The sequence below is a fragment of the Pistacia vera genome, unplaced genomic scaffold, assembly GCF_008641045.1.
Source record: "Pistacia vera cultivar Batoury unplaced genomic scaffold, PisVer_v2 Contig848, whole genome shotgun sequence".
NCBI lineage: Eukaryota > Viridiplantae > Streptophyta > Magnoliopsida > Sapindales > Anacardiaceae > Pistacia > Pistacia vera.
This window is the reverse complement of record NW_022196721.1, coordinates 114,653-138,204: the sequence shown is the minus strand read 5'-3', so window position 1 is coordinate 138,204 and position 23,552 is coordinate 114,653. Positions and strand designations below refer to the sequence as shown.

The 23,552-nt window shown below is 33.7% G+C and overlaps 1 protein-coding gene across 1 annotated transcript; it reads right to left on the bottom strand.

Annotated features, from left to right (window-relative positions):
• Positions 1–19,848: 19,848 nt before the first annotated feature.
• Positions 19,849–23,158, bottom strand: LOC116118532 (cysteine desulfurase, mitochondrial-like). Its single transcript, XM_031404514.1, is given in 4 exon segments — positions 19,849–20,117; positions 21,063–22,269; positions 22,271–22,452; positions 23,154–23,158. Coding segments are annotated over 2 exon segments (1,230 nt in total). The 5' UTR covers positions 22,382–22,452; positions 23,154–23,158; the 3' UTR covers positions 19,849–20,117; positions 21,063–21,150.
• Positions 23,159–23,552: the final 394 nt, after the last annotated feature.

The following is a 23,552-nucleotide window of genomic DNA, read 5'->3' as shown; positions in this document are numbered from 1 at the left end:
AGCAGGTGTATATGGGCAAGATAGTTGATGATGGATGCCAGAGGCGCGGAGGTGCGCTAGGAAACGATTACTAGTAAATTCTACACTGCAATCACTTTGAAAAAAATTTATATGCGCAGAATATTGATTTTCCACAAATTTTTGAAATTGAAGGAAAATATCACAAAATTCAGATTTTAAACGCAAAGGATATAGCCAAGTGAAGCGAGAAAAATCATCAATGAAGAGAACATAATAGACAAACCGTAAATTGGATTTGATGGGAGAAGGGCCCCATATATCACAATGAATTAAGTCCAACACATTAGATGATCAATGTTCATTACACGAATAAGGCAAACGATGATTTTTTGCAATTTGGCATGTACTAAAAAGCGTTGGAGAAGGCAATAAAGATGTAAGATGAAGGTGACCTTTTTTATTTAAAAAAGAAATAATGGAGTGATTCACATGTCCCAAATGAGCATGCCATAAATCATATGAGGCATGAAGCGATTTATTTTTAAGAACGGAAAGAAAAGTGGGATGTCCACGCTCCAGCACATATAAACCTCCATCTCGTTTACCGATTGCCACCCCCCTTCCCGTTTGACGATTCTGAATAGTAAAAGAAGCATTAGTAAAGGTGACAGATAAAGGAAAATCAAAAGTTAATTTACTAATGGACAAAAGATTTTTGGTTAAATGAGGAACAACCAAAACATCAAGTAAGTGAAGATTTGGGTTAGGAGATATGGTACCAGTGTGAGTTATAGGTAAAGAAGCACCATTTCCTACAATCACACAATCCTTACCAATGTAGTTATTAGAGTGGTCCAGAATGGATGGGTTGGTGGTCATGTGAGCCGAAGCCCCTGTGTCCAAATACCAATCAGTGGCTTCATTTTCGGTCATGGAGCAAAAGGCGTTGAAAGCCTCAGCAAGGTGAGCAGAGTTGTCTGGCCGAGCATACCTCTGATTGCAGCGATCAACGTAATGACCTTCGGTCTGAAAAATCTGACATCGCGGGGGGTGACATCCTTGGCCAGAGAAGTAGTTTCGTCCATGGCCATGATTAGGGGATCCATTGGTGCCATTGCGTCCACGATTGTTGCACGAGGAAGAACCTTTCTGGTGCGCACGATCAGAGGTGCGATTTATGGTCATGAATGCTGCTGTGGGTGGACTCGAAGTTTCAAGGGATTTCTGGAACATTTCAAAACTTTCAGCTTCGGATACGAGGTCGCCGAAGCAAGGGAGAGGAGTAACAGCCATCTGCACAGTGGAGAATGACGAGAACTCAATGCCAAGTCCGTAGAGGAACAAATGAACTTTGTCCATGCCATCAACTGGTCTTCCAATGGCATGGAGTTGGTTACAAAGTGCCTTGAAAGCACAAGAGAACTCGGAGACAGAGCATGGTCCACGCTTCATTGATTGGAGATCATCTTTGAGATGAATCTCGCGAGCTTTGGAGCGGTGGTTGAAGGTATTTTCCAAGGTGAGCTAGACCTCGCGGGAGGTGGAGAGTCTGACGACTTCAGCCATGGCCTCCTCGGTGAGGGAGGAGAGGAAAAGGCTAAGAAGCCTTTGATCAGTGGTTTTCCACATCAGATATTTGGGTTTGGTGTCTGAGAGTTGGGTGGGTCAAACCGTGGAGGAGGCTCAAAAGTTCCATCTACATGCTAGAGTAATTCTTGACTCTCAAGAAGAGGAAGGAGTTGGCTTGTCCATAGGAGGTAGTTTGAGGAGGAGAGCTTGATTGTTACCATGTGGATCATCATGTGGAAAGGGAGGAGGGTGGGATTAGATTCGGCAGCCATGGAAAGGTTGAAGGATCGATGGATGTTAAGCCAAGACTACTCTTGATACCATGAGACAGATTGAAGAGAATTCACCACACTGCTTGAAGTGGTGAGTATTTCTATTTATATAGATGCACAGAATATTTACAAATCAATCTAGAATATTTACATATCAATTACAATGGAAATGATGGAAAGAATATCATAGAATCAAGGCTAGAATCATGGGTCAAAATTGTTACAAATATTATGCCTTAGATTGAGGCAAAGTATCCTCAACACCCGCCTCGCCTATTTTGTTATTGTATGAGCCTTATACTTTACCAAAACTCTAGAAGATCCATGTGAAGCTTACACGTGTATTGTTTGTGAAAAAGGATAGACATGGAAATGGCTCTTTCACCATTAACTGATCCTTGCCTTGGCGAAGATTACATGGATGTTGGGTGGTAATTATGGGCAAGCAAGGGATGACTCTCCTTTTAATCGCACCCCCTACCTTCAAGGATTCCCATAATAAGCGAGAGTTGAGACCTCATGGTTCTCTCTTTGAGAGTAGGTTGTAACCATCTTTAGACATATCAATATGTTCATGGTACTAGGCAACCAGTGGCAGAGCCAGAAAATATTTTCTATGGGACCTAAAATGTTATTTTAATGAATAACGAGGCCAGAAAGCAATTAGAAAGTTACATTTACTGAGGCTATGTGTACTTTCAAAAACTAGGGTGCCTAGTAGAATTACTACATTTATAGGGGTTAAATTTTATTTATATAAGATTTTTGTGGGGTTTACGGGCGGCGACATGTAGTTCTCCTCGAGTTTATATGGTTAGATAGTGACATGTGGCGAGACGAGTCCTTGGAAATATTTCAACCTATAATAATAAATATCTTATTAGTTTCATTTCTTCCTTAATTATAGGTATCAAAACTGACCTTTCATTTTTCAAATTCTCTAGATCTTTTAATTATTATAATATGCCAAATTATCTTATATTATTATTACTTTCTTGATAATTATTACCAATACTTTTTTTATTTTAACTTCTCTTAAATCTGTAAGACTTAAAGTTAATTAAAATTATATAATTCCCTACAATTTATTAAATTAAAAAAAAAAAAAAACTTATTTACATTTGATTATTCAGTGATACTTAGACCTGGCAAAACGGGTTTGGACCCGGGGTCGGTCCGTGCCGGGTAAAAATATAGGGTACGGGTCCAATAAATTAAACCCATTTTTTGTGACCCGTACCCGTACCCAGTCAATAAATCGGGCATACGGGTGAACCCGTGGGCACCCGTATTTGCCAAGGCTACTATTCACTATTCACTGAATGTCTGAATCCCTAAAAGTTTTTAATTTTTACAAGCAGAGATCAAGTTCACACTCACGCCTCCCTCTCACAGAGTCACAGTCATCACGAATCACGAATCATGAATCACGAATAGAGATCACAGTTCACACTCACCCTTCCCTCTCACGTCTCCCTCTCACGATCTCATCAGTCATCAGACTCATCACGAATCACGCACGCCTCCCTCTCACAATCTCACTTCTCTCTAACATCTCATCTCTGATCTCTCAGTCTCAGATCACGGGTGCATCTCATCTCTCAGACTTCCCTAAACTCAAATCCTCAACAGTAGACCTGGCAAAACGGGTAGGTGGGCCAGGTACGGTCGGGTTATACGGGTAGGGCCTTATACGGGTCGATATTAGGGTCTAATATTTTGGACCGTGCCCTACCCTATACGGGTACGGTGGACCATTTTCTCTCTCAGTTTTAGTTTTATTTCACCCCTAACAGTTTTCAATTATGCAATTCACCCCCAAATAATCGTAATTTAATTTTACATTTACCCCCTAAATCAACTACTCTAAATTCAATCAATAAGAATATAAACAAATATGAACCAAAATAAATAAAAACACATAAACAAACAATAACATATAATACAAAACTACAAATACCAACCAAAATAAACAAATACAAATCACTAATACACATTACACATAAACAAACAAAATAAGTCAATAAACTATAAAACGAATTAAATAAACAATACATAATCCAAATTCAACAAAAACATTCTTAGGACAGCAAATGTTCATCCCATAGTGGACGTGATAGAATCTCTTGATTCCACAGTCTCGAGATCAGTCAATGGCACATCAAGATCATCATCCGAATCATCTTTCACCTCATATCTACAAAACAAGATCAACTCAAATAAAAAAATGTAAATAAAAATATAAGAATATTATGTAACATGTTACCTTCAAACTCATATCCATATAGCCAAGTTCGAGTGATATCAAAGATTCTGCATTTTTGGTCGAAGTGAGCTTCGAATTGTTGAGCACTTTACTGCCAATACTAAAAGCGGACTCCGAGGTACGGATGTTATTGGTATTGCCATGATATCACGAACCATCATGGTAAGTATTGGATACGATCATGATTGTTCTTCCAATGATCGAGGATATCCAAATTCTGATATTGATGCGATCAAACCTCATCTCTTCCAAATAAAGATCTAATTCGGATTTCTTAGTGGAAATGAAAACACTCTCATAGCTGTCAAAATCCTGCATCATTTAAACAGTTAAGTGTCAAAAATTAAAATTAAACAATAAACAATACTTTATTTATCATAAGAATATAAAAACTAAAAAGTATAGTGAATTACAAAGAATGATCATACGCCTACTAGAAGAAGAACTAGTCGCAGGAGAATTGAATCATAAACTTGTTGAAAGCATACTCCAGAAACTGAAAATTGAGACGTGGGTCAAGAATAGTTGCAATCGTCAACACAAAAACTATAAGAATCCCAATATTTTGTAAATTTTGGGATCATTTGTTTTGCCATGCTCTAACAACTTCATCCTCACTGTATCTCTTCAATTAAACGTAATTGAATTTTCACACACATTTCAAGTACAAGTTTGCTGTAGGATATTAGAACCTGAGAATAAAGTCGTAATATCATAAAATGGTTCCAAGAACTTGCATATCCTCTCCCCCTATCCCATCTCATTTGATAGACAAAATTTATAACTAGGATCTATTGTTGACAAAGCCACAACACAGGACGAAATATATACGCTGTTCATGCATTAAAAATATCGAACATCTAGTGGAAACATCCAATCTCAACCCCATTGAGCTTTTCACTCCATTTGTACAGCAAGTTCTCCAAACTTGATTCTCCTAGCTCAGTTTAATATATTTCACACTATTCGAATTATTCAAAGCAACACTAGTAGCTCTTAACCCTTCTTGAACAATAAGATTCAAGATATGTGCAGAACATCGCACATGAAAAAATCACCTTTACATAACAAAGCATTTTGCACACAAAGTTGGTTCCTCAAGTATCCTCATCTATCAACTACTTGCATTATCCAAAGTAATTGAGAAAATTCTTTTCAATACCCCACTCTTACAAGAAATTTATGATATTTTCTGCCAAAACAACCCCTGAGTGTGGAGAGGAATATGACAAAATTTCAATATTTTATTTTGAACTCCCAATCTCATCTATATAATGAGTGTCAAAGAAATATATCCCTCAGTTGTAAGAAGTCCAAACATCAGAAGTTAAGCTCAACCTCCCTAATCAAGCTTGTTTTTTCTTCATCCTTTCAAATATTTTTAAGCAATCCGCCTTAGCGGTGTTCCTAGAATAATGCACAAGCTCCTTACACACATATGAAAAGACTCTCCTAGTTCTGATTCTCCAATATGAATATGGATAGTATGTTGAATAATTGATAAGGCCATATATTCACGATAAGTCTCTTGACTAATCTTTTACTTTGCATCTATGATCATGATCAATCATATTGCCCTACACAGGTTGGCACGTTTGGACAATTCTGTATACGACGCTTCATATTTTTAGTCCCATGTGTGGCACTACCATATGCATAAGATTTACTGCATGCCTTACACCTATCCTTTCAGTGTTATTCTCAACATATATCTCAAAATAATTCCAAACTTCTGATGTTTACGTTTATTCTAGAACTAGGTGTAGGAATACTAGAACTAGAAGGAGGGGCATTACCCTAGAAGCATGTCACTTGCTCTCACGTTAACCATATCGTTATCTATAGTTCTGAATCCGCCATGTCAATGCTGAGACTACAAAAAAAAAATAAATATATATATATATATATATAATATATATATATATATTATATATATTATATATATATATAATTAGGTCTCTCACACACACTCAAAGGATAATACAAAAAATAAAGAAACAAACATCAAGAATTTGTACGATATCATACATTCATACCCATTCAAAGGGAGAAAAACTTTGGGTGTAAAGTTCATTATTAATTTGACGAGTTAAGCAAATCTATCTTATTGTCTTCTAAATCATCTCTCTTCATTAATCACTATACTTATAAACCAATTTTTGTTTAATTATGGCTTGATTTCGGGATTTTGCAGGAGAGGGAATGGTAGTTGAAAGTTAGTGTTGTTTAATTAAAAACATGTTTCATAATTTAAATTTTAAGAGGTTCCCAAGTATATTCCACTCTTCAAGGTGAGAATGTGGGTTTTTTGGTTTTTGTGGTTGAGTAGATGTATTAGGTAGGAATCAAATTGGATCTGAATTTAAACTCTAATTAATGACCACATTTGGTTTATTTTTTGCATCTAACTTTGGGGTCTAATCAACATGTTCAAATTCTAAATTGATTAAAATGTTATCATACCATGACCAATAAACATGTAAAACAAATTTGATTTCACAAAATCAAACCAATTAACATCAAAAGGGTTTTGGGTCAATAGATTTACTTTAATACCATATTAAATAATAAAGTAAATAAATAAACTTAGGGTACAAATTCTAATAAAAATATTGGTAAAAGTAAGGAAAGTTTAGTCAAAATTTATTCCAAATTGGCTTGCTTTATCAAGTTTGGAAAAGTTGTTTAATCCTATTCGCTATTAATTTGACCATTATTTACCTCAAGGGATGCTATTCATTACTGTTTCTACAACTTTAAGCCAAATTAAAGGTCAAAACATCAATTATAACTTACAGGTTTAGAAGAAATTTGGTATTCACAAGCATGCAATGACTTGGGAGATGCATGCGAAATAAGAAAGCAGGTGATTGGCCATTGACTCATATAGTCTTTTGTCCTTGGATTCAAATGCTTTAATTAATACTCAATCAATGTAACAGGGGTAGATTCATTTCAGAGGTACATATTTATTAGTCTTGGTCATGCTTACAAGACAGAGGATGCAGATTACAGTAGAACAATGTGACCAGCTCAAGAATAGAAGAGGATTTACAATAATTTTTCATTTCTGTTACTGTTTAACGGTGAGTTCTTTCTTATAAAGCTCTCTGTTTATAAATTTTTCCCAAAAGACAAGTTCTTTGTTAAGTAATACTTAGTCCCCAGAATAACATCCTTAATTTATAATCAATTAAATTGAAATCATAACAGCAGCCAGCAGGGGAACCCAACAGGCCAACACAAACACATGAATAAAATACTCATTATACATATGTAAGTCTGTACATACATGATACTCCCAATCCTCATTTATATAACCCATCTATTACATTATACATACACATACATGATACATCCCTCGCTCAGGATTTAGATTACAAGGAGAAGTAAGCAAAAAGATGAAAATAAAACTAGAAATAATTTAACAAAGCAAACTGCAAAATACCTCTTAAATAAGAAATTCCGAATCGTAATGAGAATATGTGACTTCACTTTTTCACATTTGTCCTGTCAAACAACTCAAACTAGATTAGAACTAAATTAAATTCCAATTTCTCTCACTTTCTACATTCTTTCTACCCAATTTTCTCTGCCCAAACAACTCAAAGAAGTTAAACCAAGTAAAATTCTCATTTTCTCACGTTTCTTCCATCCAAACAAGTCAAACAATAAAACAAGTCAAAGTGATCATAAAACAAACACACAAATATGGGTTAAGGATTCATTACCAGCCGACGGGATGAGTAACGGCGACCGGAGACTGAGGTACTGCCGAACCAGGAAGGGAATGACAACGATTGACGAAGCAACGAGTGACGAACTGACGAAGTGACGAATCGAAGCTGGTTCCTCACTGACGATTAATCGAAGAAGACTGATGACTGTTGACTGATACTTCATAATTTAACTTAACCTTAATTTACTCTAATTTCAAAATCTAGCATTAAATAAGAATTTAAATTGAATTCATAAGAATTACAAATGTAATTTAATAGATCCCTCTCCCTTGAGTTAAGATTCTCCTAACCTTTGCTGATACAGTATTTATGATCAAATTTCACTAATTGAATTGTGAAAATTCAGGATTTAATTTTTATCGGCTCACTCCTTTTCATATAAAAAGTAATAAAGGTTAATTTAAAATTTAAAATAAATGAACATTGAAATATTAAAAAAAAAAAAAAAAAAAAAAAATCTAAAAGCTGAAGCAGCTATTTTTGAACTAAATTTTTGAGCATTTTATCTCGAATCTTCATCCTGAAAATATAAACTAATAATTCCTAATTTAAATGAACTCTTAGAATTGCTTCGGAGTTATCGAGAATATTTCAAACTAAAATTTCTGAATAATGTAAATAAGTAAGTTAATTAAAGTTCATAAAATCAACCTAATTCCAAAGGTTGACAATGTATGATATTAAATGTCAATTTATGATATTTAATTTCAGAAATTGAATAAATCAACGAATAATTAGAAATTTCTATCAACTTGGTAATTTAATTAAGTAATGATTTATTTAATAATTTAATTATTAATACATTACAATTTGAATTAAAAAATATTATAAAAAAATAAATGTCTTTTTTAGTCATTATACATACACAGCTTTTACCTAACATGTGATGTAGATTTTGAAAATCCCAATAATTATAAAATTACAATTATTAAAACACTATGAAATATTTTTCAAAAGGTTATTTTAAAGTTTAAACTTAAAGTTCAAACAATCCTAAACTAACCCAACACCAGTTTTCGATCCGAATAGTTTTCATTTAATATTACGGGATTGAAATGTGAAAAGCAAAGTATATATATAAAATAATATTATATATAATACATTAATATAGAAAGTTGAGAAGTAACAGGAGAAGACAAGATGAATGGAGGTGGAGGTAGTGTAATTTGGCAGTAGGTCCATCAAAGCAACCAAGAAGCATGCGTCAAACATCCTAATTTAAAAACCTATTGCCGACCCTACAGTTTTTTTTCCTTTTTATCTAAAGTTAACAATAACTAAAACTAATATTTTTATCTCTTATTTTACCCAACAAATAATTAGGACTACAGCTGCACATACAATTAGTACAGTTGTTTCATGTACTGACGACATTCATAAGAGTACACATGTTCCACTCAGTTTAGCGAAATCCATGTTAAATTCCAGATTTTTACGCTTAAAGTACCATCGTAATAACCGTTGGAATGGATTCTAAAATGTGTTATTACCAAAGTCCTCCAATCTCTTTTTCTTCCCCCCTCCGCTATAACCAAACTACCCTCCCATCTTCTTCTTCTCTTATCTCCCTCCTCCCCACTTCATCTCCTCATCCGACCGGGTGCGATTCCGGCCGAAATGAAAAAAAAATATAGTGATTGATTGCAATTCCACCATTCCACTAAAAATCATCACAACCAAACTTTCACAGCCTCACTCTCATAAAAAATATCACAACCTCACCATGTACCAAAAATATCACAACCAAGCAAACTAAAACCTATTATAAAATCAACAAACTTCTCGCTACTTCCTCATTTTCATCTGTTATCTCCAAATGTTTGTCCAATAAGCAAATGTCCAAGGAGATGATTTAAAATTTTAATAGTAGAAGGCACCATGGATTCAGTGCTAACACAGAAAAAAAAAAATTAAGGTTGATTTATGAAATTTTAAAAACTTATTTCACTTAAGCTTTGAATTTCTTTTACTTTCCACATCTCCAATCCAAAAGCTTCCTTTTTCTCTGGAAAGAGAAAGAAACTTGGCAGGAAGCATTAAACTTAAACAACCCGATTAAATTGTCGGATCTAATCCGGCCGGCCCGATTTAGCCATCGCTCGGCCAGATTGTGCGGCCAAGGCTTTCTTTGGCCATCAAGTAAAGAAAATAGAAGGGAAGGAGGAAAGAGGAGGAGGAGAAAAGAAGGAATAAGAGGAAGTGAGAAGAAAGGGAAAAAGAATGAGAACAAGAAAAAGGCTAAGACAAGAGGAGGAAAAGTGAAGAAGAAAGAGACGAAGAATTGAGGAAGAAGTAAAGAAGAAAAGAGAAAAAAAGAAAGGGCCAAAGTAAAGAGAAGGGGAGACAGTGAAGTTTCAGGAGAAGTGACAGAGAGAGAAAAATGAGGAATGATCGAAGAAAGAGTAAAAATGAGTTATGGTTTTTATATTTTATAATTATTTTATTTGAAGATTTTTTTTTTTAAATGAAAGTTAATATAAGAGTGAGAATTGAAATTTATGAAATCATGGGTGGAAATCTGGAATTTTGCTAAACCTTGGGTGGAACATGTCGTTTACTCTTTATCATGATGAGATATAAAATTGGGATACTAACTTTAGTATGCATAAAATTACTACAATATTTTATACATATAGGGGGTATTTGGTTGGGGGTTAAGTGGGATTACTAGGGCAATGTAATCTTATATTACTTGATTAACATGTTTGATTGTCAAGTAATATCAGATACCGGTAATCTTCAAATACCAATAGTGGTTACTATTGGTAATATCAGAGGTAATCTGATTACCTCCATTTTCTTAGGTATTATGAGATTACCAGGGTTATCTTTTTTTATTACAATTTTATCCCTTATTAATAAAAGTTTTAGACAATAATACCCCTACTTTAAAACAATTTTACATTAATATCCTATTTCAATTTTACCCTTATTTAATTAAAATTTTGGACAATAATGCCCTTATATTTAAAATTATTTACGGACCACCATTGCCACCCAGCCACCACCGCCGACAGCAGGCCAACCACCACGAACCATCGCCAGAAAATTGTCGGAGTCCCTAATGAAGAAGAAAATTCCGTGGGAGGCTCCGGGGAGCTTCGTTATGGCCGTTTCCGGCCATATTGGCTAGATCTGGCCTGATATGGCCGTCCAGATCCCTGGCCATTATCGGCCAGGTCTGGGCCAGATCCGTGGCCGTTAACAGCCAGATCTGGTCCAGACCTGGCCGATAATCTATGATGATCTTAGTAAACAGGCGGTGGCATATCGACAAATGTCATTATTGTTCGGCGGTGGTTCGCGGTGGCGACAGGCGGCGGCAGGAGGTGGGGGTGATTTCGTCATAAATTAAAGTTTTTTATAAGCGGGGGTGTTTTACCTAAATCTGAAATATTGAGGGTTAAAAGAAATTATTCAAAAATTAATAATAAAAATAATATTATATTAATATTTAAAAGAGGGTCAATTTAGTAATTTAAATAAACTACCACATAAACAACAAAACAATATAATACAAAACTACAATACCCACCAAATAAACAATACAATCACTAAACACAATACACATAAACAAACAAAATAAGTCAATAAACTATATACGATTAAAATAAAACAAATACATAATCCAATATTCACAAAAAACATTCTTAGGACAGCAAATGTTCATCCCATAGTGGACGTGATAGAATCTCTTGATTCCACAGTCCGAGCAGTCAATGGCACTCAAGATCATCATCCGAATCATCTTTCACCTCATCATCTACAAAACATGATCAACTACTACAATATTAATAAATGTAAATAATAAATATAAGAAATATATGTTACCTGTTACCTTCAAACTCATATCCAATAGCCAAGTTCGAGTGCATATCAAGATTCTGCATTTTTTGGTCGAAGTGAGTTCGATATTTGTTGAGCACTTTACTGCCAATACTAAAAGCGGACTCCGAGGCTACGGATGTTATTGGTATTGCCATGATTCTCACGACCCATCTGGTAAGTATTGGATAACGATCATGATGTCTTCCAATGATCGAGGATATCCAAATTCTGATATTTGATGCGACAAACCTCATCTCTTCCAAATAAAGACTAATTCGAGTTTTCTTAGTGGAAATGAAACACTCTCATACGTGTCAAAATCCTGCATCATTTAAACAGTTAGTGTCAAAAATTAAAATTAAACATAAACAATACTTTATTATCATAAATATAAAACTAAAAAGTATAGTGACTTACAAAGAATGATCATAACGCCTACTAGAAGAAACTAGTCGCAGGAGAATTTAATCATAACTTTGTTGAAAGCATACTCCAGAAACTGAAACTTAGACGTGGGTCAGAAAGTTGCAATCGTCACACAAACTATAAGAATCCCAATATTTTGTAAATTTTGGGATCATTTGTTTTGCCATGCTCTTAACAACTTCATCCTCACTCGTACTCTCTTCATTAAACGTAATTGAATTTTCCACACACTTTCAAGTCAAGTTTTGCTGTAGGATATTTAGAACCTGAGAATAAAGTCGTAATATCATAAAATGGTTCCAAGAACTTGCATATCCTCTCCCCCCTATCCCATTCTTCATTTGATAGACAAAATTTATACCTAGGATCTATTGTTGACAAAGCCACAAACACAGGACGAAATATATACGCTGTTTCAGCATTAAAATATCGAATTCCATCTAGTGGAAACTCCAATCTCAACCCCTTGAGCTTTTCACTCCATTTGTACAGCAAGTTCTCCAACTTGATTCTCCTAGCCTCATTTGCTAATATATTCACACTCTCGAATCTTATTCACACACACTAGTAGCTCTTAACCCTTCTTGAACAATAAGATTCAAGATATGTGCAGAACATCGCACATGAAAAAATTCACCTTTACATAACAAACATTTTGCACACAAAGTTGGTTCCTCAAGATATCCTCCATCCTATCATTACTACTTGCATTATCCAAAGTAATTGAGAAAATTTTCTTTTCAATACCCCACTCTTACAAGAATTTATGATATTTTCTGCCAAACACCCTGAGTGTGGAGGAGGAATATGACAAAATTTCAATATTTTATTTTGTAACTCCCAATCCTCATCTATATAATGAGCTGTCAAAGAAATATATCCCTCAGTTGTACCAGAAGTCCAAACTCAGAAGTTAAGCTCAACCTCCCTAATTCAAGCTTAGTTTTTTTCTTCATCCTTTCAAATATTTTTAAGCAATCCGCCTTAGCGGGTGTTCCTAGAAAATGCACAAGCTCCTTACACACTAGAAAAGACTCTCCTATTTCCTTGATTCTCCACATTGAATATGGTATTTATGTTGAATAATTGATAAGGCCATATATTCACGATAGTCTCTTGACTAATCTTTCTACTTTGCAATCTATGATCATGATCAATCATAATTGCCCTACATCTGGTTGGCACGTTTTGGACAATTCTGTATACGACGCTTCATATTTTAGTCCCATGTGTGGCACTACCATATGCATAAGATTTACTGCATGCCTTACACCTATTCCTTTCAGGGTTATTCTCAACTATATCTCAAAAATTCAAACTTCTGATGTTTTACGTTATTTTCTAGAACTAGGTGTAGGAATACTAGAACTAGAAGGAGTGGCATTACCCTAGAAGCATCGTCACTTGCTCTCACTTAACCATATCTGTATCTATAGTTTCTGAATCCGCCATTCAATGCTGAGACTACAAAAAAAAATATATATATAATATATATATATATATATAATATATATTATATATATATAATATATATATTGGTCTCTCACACACACTCAAAGGATAAACAATAAAATAAAGAAACAAACATCAAATTTAGTACTGATATCATACTTCATACCCTTCAAGGGAGAAAAACTTTGGGTGTAAAGTTCATTATAATTTGACCGAGTTAAGCAAATCTATCTTATTGTCTTCTAAATCATCTCTCTTCATTTAATCACTATACTTATAAACCAATTTTTGTTAATTATGGCTTGATTTCGGGATTTGTGCAGGAGAGGGAATGGTAGTTGAAAGTTAGTGTTGTTTTATAATAACATGTTTCATAATTTAAATTTTAAGGGGTTCCCAATATATTCCACTTCTTCAGTAGAGAATGTGGTATTTTTGGTTTTTGTGGTTGAGTAGATGTTTTAGGTAGAATCAAATCTTGGACTGAATTTAAACTCTAATTAATGACCACAATTTGGTTTTATTTTTTGCATCTAACTTTGGGATCTAATCAACCATGTTTCAAATTCTAATTGAAAAATGTTATCAACATATACCAATAAACATGTAAAACAAATTTGATTTCACAAAATCACAACCATTTTAACATCAAAAGGTTTTTGGTCAATAGATTTTACTTTAATACCATATTAATAAATAAAGTAATAAATAAACTTAGGTACAAATTCTAATAAAAAATATTGGTAAAATTAAGGAAAGTTTAGTCAAATTTATTCCAAATTGGCTTGTCCTTATCAAGTTTGGAAAAGTTGTTAATCCTATCGCTATTAATTGACCATTATTTACCTCAAGGGATGCTTATTCATTACTGTTTCTACACTTTAAGCCAATTTAAGGTCAAAATTCATCAATTATAACTTACAGGTTTAGAAGAAATTTGGTATTCACAAGCTGCAATGACTTGGAGATGCTGTCTAAATAGAAAGCAGGTGATTGGCTTGACTTTCCATATAGTCTTTTGTCCTTGGATTTCAAATGCTTTAATTAATACTCAATCAATGTAACGGGGTAGATTCATTTCAGAGGTACATATTTATTAGTCTTGGATCAATGCTTACAACAGAGGATAGCAGATTAGCAGTAGAACAATGTGACCAGCTCAAGAATAGAAGAGGATTTACAATAATTTTTTTCATTTCTGTTACCTGTTTAAGCTTGGTTCGGATTTCTTATAAAGCTCTCTGTTTCATAATTATTTTTTCCCAAAAGACAAGTTTCTTTGTTAAGTGTAATACTAATAGTCACCCCAAATAACATCCTTAATTTAATTAATCAATTAAATTGAAATCATAACACAGCCACAGGGGAACCCAACAGGCCACACAAACACATGAATAAAATACTCATTATACATACTGTAAGTCTGTAACATACATGATACTCCCAATCCTCATTTTATTTTATACCCATCTATTACATTATACATACACATACATAATACATCCCTCGCTCAGGATTTAGATTACAAGAGAAGGTAAGCAAAAAGATGAAATAAACTAGAAAATAATTTAACAAAGCAAACTGCAAAACCTCTTAAATAAGAAATTCCGAAATCTGTAATGAGAATATGTATCTTCACTTTTTCACATTTGCTCCTGTCCAAACAACTCAAACTAGATTAGAACTAAATTAAATTCCATTTCTCTCACTTTCTCACATTTTCTTTCTACCCAATTTTCTCTGCCCAAACAACTCAAGAAGTTAACCCAGTAAAATTCTCATTTTTCACGTTTCTTTCCTTCCAAACAAGTCAAACAATAAAACAAGTCAAAGTGATCAATATAAAACAAACACACAAAATATGGGTTAATGATCATTACCAGCCGACGAGGATGATAACGGCGACCGGAGACTGAGGTACTGCCGAACCAGGAATGGGAATGACTACGTTGACGAAGCAACGAGTGACGAACTGACGAAGTGACGAATCGAAGCTGGTTCCTCACTGACTTAATCGAGAAGACTGATGACTGTTGCTGAACTTCATAATTATACATAACCTTAATTTTAACTCTAATTTCTAAAATCTAAGCATTAAATAAGAATTTTAATTGAATTCATAAGAATTACACAATGTAATTTAATAGATCCCCTCTCCCTTAGTTAAGATTCTCCTACAACCTTTGCTGACAGTATTTATGATCAAATTTCACTAATTGAATTGTTAAAATTCAGGATTTAATTTTTTATCCGGCTCACTCCTTTTCATATAAAAAAGTATAAAGGTTAATTTAAAATTTAAAATATAAATGAACATTGAAATATATAAAAAAAAAAAAAAAAAAAAAAATCTAAAGCTGAAGTCAGCTATTTTGAACTAAATTTTTTGAGCATTTTATCTCGAAACTCTTCATCCTGAAAATATAACTAATAATTTTCCTAATTTAAATGAACTCTTAAATGCTTCTGGAAGTTATCGAGAATATTTCAAACTAAAATTTCTGATATGTAAATAAGTAAGTTAACTTATAAAGTTCCATAAAATCAACCTAATTCCAAAGGTTGACAATGTATGATATTATATGTCAATTTATGATATTTAATTTCAGAAATTGAATAAATCAACGAATATTAAATTTCTATCACTTGGTAATTATTAATTAAGTATATTTATTTAATATTTAATTATTTTAATACATTACAATTTAGAATTATAAAAATATTATAAAAAATAAAATGTCTTTTTTAGTCATTATACATACACAGCTAATTTACCTAACATGTGATGTAGATTTTGAAAATCACAATAATTATAAAAATTACAATTATTACTAACACATTGAAATTATTTTCAAAACCGGTTATTTTTAAAGTTATTAAACTTAAAAGTTACAACAATCCTAAACTAACCCAACACCATTTTTTCGATCCGAATAGTTTTCATTTAAATATTACGTGATATGAAATGTGAAAAGCAAAGTATATATAATATATATATAATATATATAAATAATATTAATATAGAAAGTTGATGTAACAGGAGAAGCAAGATGAATGGAGGTGGAGGTAGTGTAATTTGGCAGTAGGTCCATCAAAGCAACCAAGAAGCTGCGTCAAAACATCTAATTTAAATCCCTATTGCCGACCCTACAGTTTTTTTTCCTTTTTATCTAAAGTATAACAATAACTAAAACTAATATTTTTATCTCTTATTTTACCCAACAAATAATTAGGACTACAGCTGCACATTCACAATTAGTACAGTTGTTTCATGTACTGACGACTTCATAAGAGTACACATGTTCCCCACTCAGTTTAGCGAAATTCCATGTTAAATTCCAGATTTTTTACGCTTAAGTACCATCGTTAATAACCGTTGGAATTTGGATTCTATAAAGTGTGTTATTACCAAACTGTCCTCCAATCTTCTTTTTTCTCCCCCTCCCGCTATAACCAAACTACCCCCCATCTTCTTCTTCTCTTCATCTCCCCCTCCTCCCACTTCATCTCCTCATCCGACCGGGTGCGATTCCGGCCGAAATGAAAAAAAAATATAGTTGATTTTGATTGCAATCTCCACCATTCCCACTAAAAATCATCACAACCAAACTTCTCACAGCCTCCACTTCTCATAAAAATTACACAACCTCCACCATTGTACCAAAAATATCACAACCAAGCATAACCTAAAACCTATTATAAAATCAACAAACTTCTCGCTACTTCCTCTTTTCATCTGTTATCTCCAAATGTTTGTCAAATAAGCAAATGTCCAAGATGATTTAAAATTTTTTAATTAGTAGGAAAGCACCAGGATTCAGTGCTAACACAGAAAAAAAAAATTAAGGTTGATTTATGAATTTTAAAAACTTATTTCACTTAAGCTTTGAATTTCTTTTACTTTCCACCTCTCCAATCCAAAGCTTCCTTTTTCTCCTGACCAAAAACTGACCTTTTCATTTTTCAAATTCTCTAGATCTTTTAATTATTTATAATATGCCAAATTTATCTTATATTATTATTACTTTCTTGAATCATATATTACCAATACTTTTTTTCTATTTTAACTTGTTCTCTTAAATCTGTAAGACTTATAAGTTAATTAAAATTATAATTAATTCCCTACAATTTTATTAAAATTAAAAAAAAAAAAACTTATTTACATTTGATTATTCAGTGATACTTAGACCTGGCAAAACGGGTTTGGACCCGCGGGTCGGTCCGTGCCCGGGTAAAAAATATAGGGTACGGGTCCAATAAATTAAACCCATTTTTTGTGACCCGTACCCGTACCCAGTCCAATAAATCACGGGTCATACGGGTGAACCCGTGGGCACCCGTATTTGCCAAGGCTACTATTCACTATTCACTGAATGTCTGAATCCCTAAAAGTTTTTAATTTTTTATCACGCAGAGATCACAGTTCACACTCACGCCTCCCTCTCACAGAGTCACAGTCATCACGAATCACGAATCATGAATCACGAATAGAGATCACAGTTCACACTCACCCTTCCCTCTCACGTCTCCCTCTCACGCATCTCATCAGTCATCAGACTCATCACGAATCACGCTCACGCCTCCCTCTCACAATCTCACTCTCATCTCAACATCTCATCTCTGATCTCTCAGTCTCAGATCACGGCTGCATCTCATCTCTCAGACTCTCCCTAAACTCAAATCTCTCAACAGTAGACCTGGCAAAACGGGTAGGTGGGCCAGGTACGGTCCGGGTTATACGGGTACGGGTCCTTATACGGGTCGATATATACGGGTCTAATATTTTGGACCCGTGCCCTACCCTATACGGGTACGGGTGGACCCATTTTTTCTCTCTCCAGATTTTAGTTTTATTTTCACCCCTAACAGTTTTCAATTATGACAATTACACCCCCAAAATTCATGTAATTTTAATTTTTTACATTTACACCCCCTAAATCAACTACTCTAAATTCAATTCAATNGAGGTAGTCTGTTAGTGCCATTATATTAAATAAGAAAAATGAAATCATGGTTTTAATTATGTATCCATAACAAAATATTCGATTTTAAAGATTCAATTACTTAAATAATGTACCATAGCATCATTCCTAAATATGGGTTTTCATTTAATTTCCATTATTTTCCAATGACAAATTCAGGTTGTACCACTAAAGACACCATTTAAGAGCGAGATTATTTAGACTACCTATTTTATTAAGTACAGTAAAACATTTCTATAGTTATAATAGTGGGACCAAACTAATTTTATTACTAAAGAGGTTATAACTTAATAAAGGACTACAATATTCATACCAAACTAATTTTATTACTATGAAAAAGTTATAACTTAATAGAAGACTACACTAATCGAATGAATATTAATAACTTCCTCAATTATCTAAATGAACAAGTCGTGTATGCTTTAACTAAAGAAGAAATCATTATTAGAATTAGACAAGAAGATGAAGGAGATAATCATGGGGATAATAGTATGAAAATACAAAAAGTTTCGTGCCAAGAAACCCTAAACATGTCCAAGAACCTATAAATATTTTGGTTTCAACAAGAATGTGTTTATACTAGCGAGTTATTATGTACTTGTAAATTCAAAAAGATGTGGTAACAACTCTAAAGTATAAATCATTGTTCCAAACAACTTTAGATAAATATTTTATTTTATTTTAAACCTTTAATGTAACATAATATATATTTTTTGCAATATACAGATAAATATTATTATGTGGAGACAAGTTTCTTAAGAGGGAACCTAACATATTATAACTTATTACAATATAGAGTTTATTCCTTTTTATATTAGCCTAAGTTAAGATCATAATTATTTATAATTACATGGAAGTTATTCTTATATGGAGTATCACTATAAAGAAGTTTTACTATATATATATATATATATATATATATATATTACTTCAATTTCAAAATTTAATTTTCATTAACTTTCAACAAAATTTCTATTTTAATTATATATTAATTTTGATCAAAAAAAATAATAATTGCAAAAAAAAAAAAAAAAAAAGGACCAAAATTGAGGAAGACAAGTTTTTGGATATATGGATGATGGAAGCTTACTGTATCAATTTAGCATCACAGGGAGCAATTAATAGATGATATTTAACAAGGAATTATGACTCTGTTAAAACTAATCCAATCAAATATTTAACTTTAACTTGAGTGATAATATTGTCATCAACCAATAATTCCTGTTTTGCCCATTATGTCTTGAACCGGGAGGAAAAACAAGATAGAAAGTAGTAATTAAGGAACAAAACTGCTATTAGAGACCCACAATCATAAGATCAATGACACAAATTCTGTAAACTATAATGCACAGTCTATAAAGCACATTAGAACTTAGGCACTTTGAACTTTTTATATGCCACATAATGGTAACAAGAATTGGTACACTGATATGCCAGACTTTGGGTTCAGATTGTGTCTTGAGTAATTCATTTTCAAATTTAATGGGATCATATTGTATCAGAATCAACAATTTACTATCTGGAGATAAAAACCAGCCCACACATTTATAAATAGATAGTGAAATACAGTTGCTCTTGCCTTCTCCAATCTCCATATCCATTAGGCTACAGCCAAAACTCCCTGCAATACATCAAAAGCAAATGCTTACCATAATTTTGTAGGAGGGTAACAGTAGGGTAACAAATTTCAATTTGCTTTCGTAGTTCAAATCATACCAATTTTGAGGTATAACTTCTGATCAGCAAGTACAGTATGTTCTGCTAAATAATTATAAACGACAGATTGCAACTAAACTCCATTATTAAAGCCTAAAGATACTTTTAACAGTTACCAATAACAAGCATGAATGGAACAAACAAACCTCCCTACTAATACCAAACCTCCCTACTAATACCAAACCTCTTCAATAACAAACTAACATTTCCGCATTAAAAAGAGTTTGAATCAATTGCACATGCATAAGAAAGGGATAATCCATATCATTCATCAACCTTATTTGCGAGCAGAGTTTTACTGACACAATTAAAAAGGCTGAACAACTTGCAGCAGAGGCTAATTTTTAAATCCATAATTGAATTTCGAAAATGGAAATCCTAACATCAATCAGCAAATAAGTATTCATGATTGTTCTCCACTACCCATGATTCCATCATAGACAATGATATAGAAACGCTAAATAAAAACTGCATTTACAAATATGCAATTTTAAGAAGATAATTCAACTTTGCTACCTGGTAATAATCAATAACATATACTATATTTGACAACTCTAGAAACACAAATTGCCACTTCTATACAAAAAACCTAACAGGCCCATTCACCTTGCACAAAGACATCCCGAAACACTTTATTATGACGAACCCGCAAACTGCCAGTATTTTTCTCACAAATTGTCCTTACAAGAATATTTTCAAAAAAAAATAAAAGAAAGAAAAAAGAAAAAAGAAAAAACACCAATCCACTATCCTTAAGAATCATAGACACAGCAACTCTTATGTTTTAACTGAAAGATCCACCTATAAGGTCAGTTCCTATGATAGTTTTACAAAGACGAGAAACAAAAACTGGATTAAGCCCGAGAAGGGGGTTATGCTGGTCTATCACACATGCTGCTTTCCTCCATTTGACATACAATCCAACACCCCAAACTGTCTCAGTGTTGTGCCCATTGTATCTGCTTTATGTCAATTCCTTCTTTCACCATCTCATAAAGCGGGCTCATTTCCCTCAACTTCTCAACCTGTTTAACGGTAAGGTCAACAGCCCTGTCAACCTCAGCCTCCGTAGTAAACCTCCCAATCCCGAACCTAATCGAAGTATGAGCCATATCCTCTTCCACTCCCAACGCCCTCAAAACATAAGAAGGCTCCAAACTCGCACTAGTACAAGCACTCCCACTCAACACTGCCACCTCCTTCAAACCCATCAACAAACTCTCTCCCTCAACATAAGCAAATGACAAATTCAAATTCCCCGCATATCTTCTCTCCATACTACCATTTATCACCACCCCATCAATTTTCTCCCTAATTCCATTCAACAATCGATCTTGCAATGTGGTTATTCTCTTATGATCATAATCCATTTCCTTTCTCGCAATCTCACAAGCCGAGCCAAACCCCACAATTAACGGGGTAGGCAAAGTCCCACTCCTTATCCCTTTCTCTTGTCCACCTCCATTTATCAACGGTTCAACTCGAATTCGAGGTCTACGTCTCAAATACAAAGCTCCAATCCCTTTGGGCCTGTAAATTTTATGCCCACTCAATGACATCAAACTAACATTCCATTTCTCCACATCAATTGGAATCTTTCCCAATGCTTGAGCAGCATCCGTGTGAAAGGGAATTTTAAATTCATTACATAGTTGACCAGTTTCTTCCATAGGCTGAATCACACCTATCTCGTTATTAACTGCCATAACGGAAATTAAACCAATGTCTGGCCGAATAGCAGCCCGTAATTCATCCAAATTGACAAGCCCATCCGATCCAACGGGCAAATAAGTAATTTCAAAACCTTCCTGCTGAATATGTCGACATGAATTGAGAACACACTTGTGCTCAGTCTGTGTCGTGATGACATGGCGCTTCTTGTCCTTGTAAAAGTGCATAACTCCTTTGATTGAAACAATGTTGGATTCGGTTGCGCCAGAGGTGAAGATTATTTCTTTTGGAGAAGCGCCGATAAGATCAGAGATTTGAGAGCGGGCTGTTTCAACAGCGAGATCCGATTCCCAACTGTAATAGTGAGTTCGAGAGTGGGCGTTACCTTAACGGGGCGAGGTAAAATGGAAGCATCGCACCAAGGACACGTAGATCAACGGGAATTGTTGCTTGCATGTCAAGGTAGAGTGGACGACCTGAAATTCTCACACCTTTCATGGAAATTCCATTTGTGTCTTCGAAGGATTCGTGTATTGTTGAGACATTGGCTGTGGCAGTGGAAAGTCCATCTAATAAAAAATTTTCAAGTAAATCAATCAGATTTTGATTCTCATTTTGATATAGTTATAACCACAAATAAACATGCCACAAGATTTTTTTTTTTTTTTAGTAACTCTCATCTTCAAAGAGATTCCAAATTTTATAGGCCTTTCATATAAAACCCAGGCACTCCCACGCCCCGTTCACCATTCATGACAAAATTTGATTCTCAAAATTAAAAAAACAGAATTAAAACTCTAATACAACAGGCTTCCATATACTGACGATAATCCAAATAAATCAAATTGCATATAATACAATGAGTCAATTAAAATATAAAACGAAACAATAATCAAAAACTAGATTCTCGATTCATGACACAATTTAATCCTCAAAATTACAAAAACAGAAAACAAAATTCTAACAGCACAGCCTTCCACAAATTGACGAAAATCACAAATAATAATATGCATATAATACGAAGTGTGAGTTAAAATATGAAAGCAAACAATAATAAAAACCTATATTCATGATCATGAAATAATTTAATCTTCAAAATTTTAAAAAAAAAAAAAAAAAAAAAGACGGCTAAATTGAAAATTTTAGCACAACAGCCTTCCAGATATTGACTAAAATCGCAATCTGCATATAATAACACGATGAATGGATTGAAATACGAAAGCAAACAATAATCAAAACCTAAATTAATGAAACATGGAGGGATGCTTACAGGCAATCGTGGAGAAAATTTAACTGACCGCCATCCCAAGTTTGGATTTAAAAAAATAGCCTTGAAACTGTTTACCCTTTTTTTTTTATTTAGAGAAGCGACGTGGCACGGTTAGAATCCATTAAACATGTAAAATGGGTTAAAATGAAAAGATTAAAACATATAAGGATAAAATATAATTAATGAAAGTTTTTAAAATTTGAAATTTGAAAAGAGCCCCAAATACTCAAATCGCTAATCGAAACCAATTAAGGCAAAAATCGATATCTTCAATCCCTAAACGCATCTATGCAATTTCCGGCATAACAGTTCACATTCCGGCAAATTTTCACACCCAAATTCAATCCTAAAGCTTCTTCCTCTCTTAAAACTATGGTTGACATTAACAATGAGGAGGAA